The sequence below is a fragment of the Echinops telfairi genome, unplaced genomic scaffold (assembly GCF_000313985.2).
Source record: "Echinops telfairi isolate 266 unplaced genomic scaffold, ASM31398v2 ScPeMD7_7468;HRSCAF=8506_0, whole genome shotgun sequence".
NCBI lineage: Eukaryota > Metazoa > Chordata > Mammalia > Afrosoricida > Tenrecidae > Echinops > Echinops telfairi.
Window position 1 is genome coordinate 68216965 of NW_022111369.1, and position 2428 is coordinate 68219392.

A 2428-nucleotide genomic window follows, 5' to 3' on the forward strand; every position below is an offset into this window, starting at 1 on the left:
CTCAAACCTAAAGCTTACAGGGTGCTGTATGGTAACATTGGAGACATTCCCATTGTTTTAAAGATAAATCCATTGATTTTCATAGCCAGTTAATTTTATTCACATAGAAACAGTTATCGTGGAAGATGTTTTTAGTTACTGTACGTAGAGTGGCATTGTTTCTTGTGTTGGGCAGATGCCTTGGGTCATTCATCCAAGGCAAACCTAAGTCCAATTTGCTGAGGCCACTGTGCTCTGCATGTTGCCTGCAGTGCTGGCTGCACGTATGAGGCTGTGTGTCCAGCTCAGACCAGACAGGGGTGAGCACCTGTAGCACAGCGGGTGGGATGGGGGGGAGGGGTGGTGGCTGAAGTTATGTGGGTGGCCCCAGAAGGGCTACTGGCACCTCATCTAAAGGCATTGCCCTCGGAATCAAATGGAAATTGAAAACACTGCTAGGTCATTTATCACCTCAGCATCCCGTAGGAGCCCTGGGCAATGCAATGAGACATGAAAAGAAGGAGCTACAGAAAGAAGCGTCAAGATCACCATTATTTGTATGTGACTTGTGGAAAATAATTGGTTTCCAGTAAAGTGGCAGTATTCAAAATACATACACAAAAACCAATTTTCTTTCCTGCACTTCAGTACTAACTAATTAGAAGTGTATGTAGAAAGAAATTACGAAAGCAAACACACCAAGCATCAGCTTACTGAAAAAAAGAATAATGAAAACCACTAACTGCTGAGGAAAGGCTTGATAAAAGTCACAAGAAAGCCTTGGGCCTATTGGATAGCGCACACGTGTAGACATGCCAATCAGGAAAGCTGTTTACGTCCTCTCCAACTAGATCCGAATACGCAGGACAAGGGAACCATCACCAATTAATAGAAAACCGGTGGTTTAACTCCGTAACTGGTTTCAGGAAAATAACTGAGGTTAGGAGGGATGGGTAGAAAACTAAAGGACTCTAGTAAACATTGGAGAGAGAGAGAGAAAACATTTCAAAGCTAGAGGAAAGGCGTTACTATGAATACATGGTTGGTTACTGCGGCCCCAGGTTTGTAGAGAGCCGCTCCAGAGGGTTTTACACCTGTGACTTTTCTGAAGCAGGTGGCCAGGCCTTACTTCAAGGTGACTCTGGTGGGGGGTGGGGGGTGGACTGAATTGCTGACCTTTCCTTTGGTAGTCGCATGGTTAACGATTGCAAGACTCCAGGCCCCCAGGGTCGACTATGAAGATCGTAAAAGCAATAGAAATTAAAAGGATATTTTATTTACATTAAAATGTTAGCTTCTCCATATTAAAAAGACAAATACACATGGGAGATAACTTGAATCAAATAACTGGAACAGAACAACGCTGTATGTTGCATATAAAAGATCTCTGTAAAATCACTAATAAAAGCCCAGACCCCAGTGTATAAATTAGCAAGGGAGTCAGATCATGATTAATGTGTGACTTGTTAACTTCATTTAACATCAAAGAATCGTGAAATAAAACAAAAAATAAACTTTTCCACCCCTCAAAACAACAGAGATTGCTATTATGTGTGGTCAGGTGTAGTATTCTAAGGCACAGTTGATAGAAATAAAAGTTGTTTAAACTTCCCTGGGAAGCAATCTGTATGACGAATCATCAAAATGTGTAATCGCCTCAATAATTGTCATCCTAGAAATGCTGCTGTGTCCAAAGGATATTTATGCTACTGTATTTATACTAGATTTTAAAATACAAAAGTGTTAAATCCAATATTCCACTCACTGGATAGAATTTTTTGGAGCAATTAAAATTTATATTTAGAAAAAAGCACATAGCCTTAAATAGAAAAATATAAACGGAAGACCATCTAGAATACTAACTAGTTGTGTCTGAGTGGTGCGATAGGAAGTGACTGTGATTCGATCCTTTATACTTTCCTGCAAACGTCTTGTTTTTGTACAGTGGAGATGTACTCTTTTGTAGCCAGATTTGTTTTTCCTACTTGAAGGGACCTGAAGAGCCATGTTCAGTGACTCTTTCTGTCCGTTTCCTTGAAGCACTTCTTTGAAGGTGTTGAAGCGCGCGTGGCACAAGGTATACGAGAGGAGGAAGTGAGCTACCAGCTGGCGTTTAACAAGCAGGAGCTGCGGAAGGTGATCAAAGAGTACCCGGGAAAGGAAGTGAAGAAAGGCCTGGATAACCTCTACAAGAAGGTCGATAAGCATTTGTGTGAAGAGGAGAACTTACTTCAGGTACGCTTAGTTCTTTGTCAGCGTGTGGAATATTATACAGCCATCAAAACGTAGAGGGGGTGGGATTTGAAGAGCCCTAGGTAAGTTCTTCTAAAAACATGACAGATTTTCTAGTTTGCATGGAGGAGAAAAGCTCCACCAATTACAGGCTAGAGTCCTGACTTGGGAGGAAGAAAGAAACACTGTTAATATAAGTTTCCATGGCTGTTCTTGC

General features: G+C 41.4%; 1 protein-coding gene across 1 annotated transcript in view; it reads left to right on the forward strand.

Annotated features, from left to right (window-relative positions):
* Window positions 1–2428, forward strand: part of EXOC1 (exocyst complex component 1) — a 63531-nt gene that overhangs the window by 58241 nt on the left and 2862 nt on the right. The window contains exon 17 of the mRNA XM_004706333.2: window positions 2020–2214. Within this exon, the coding sequence (XP_004706390.1) occupies window positions 2020–2214 (195 nt within the window). The remainder of the gene's footprint in view (window positions 1–2019; window positions 2215–2428) is intronic.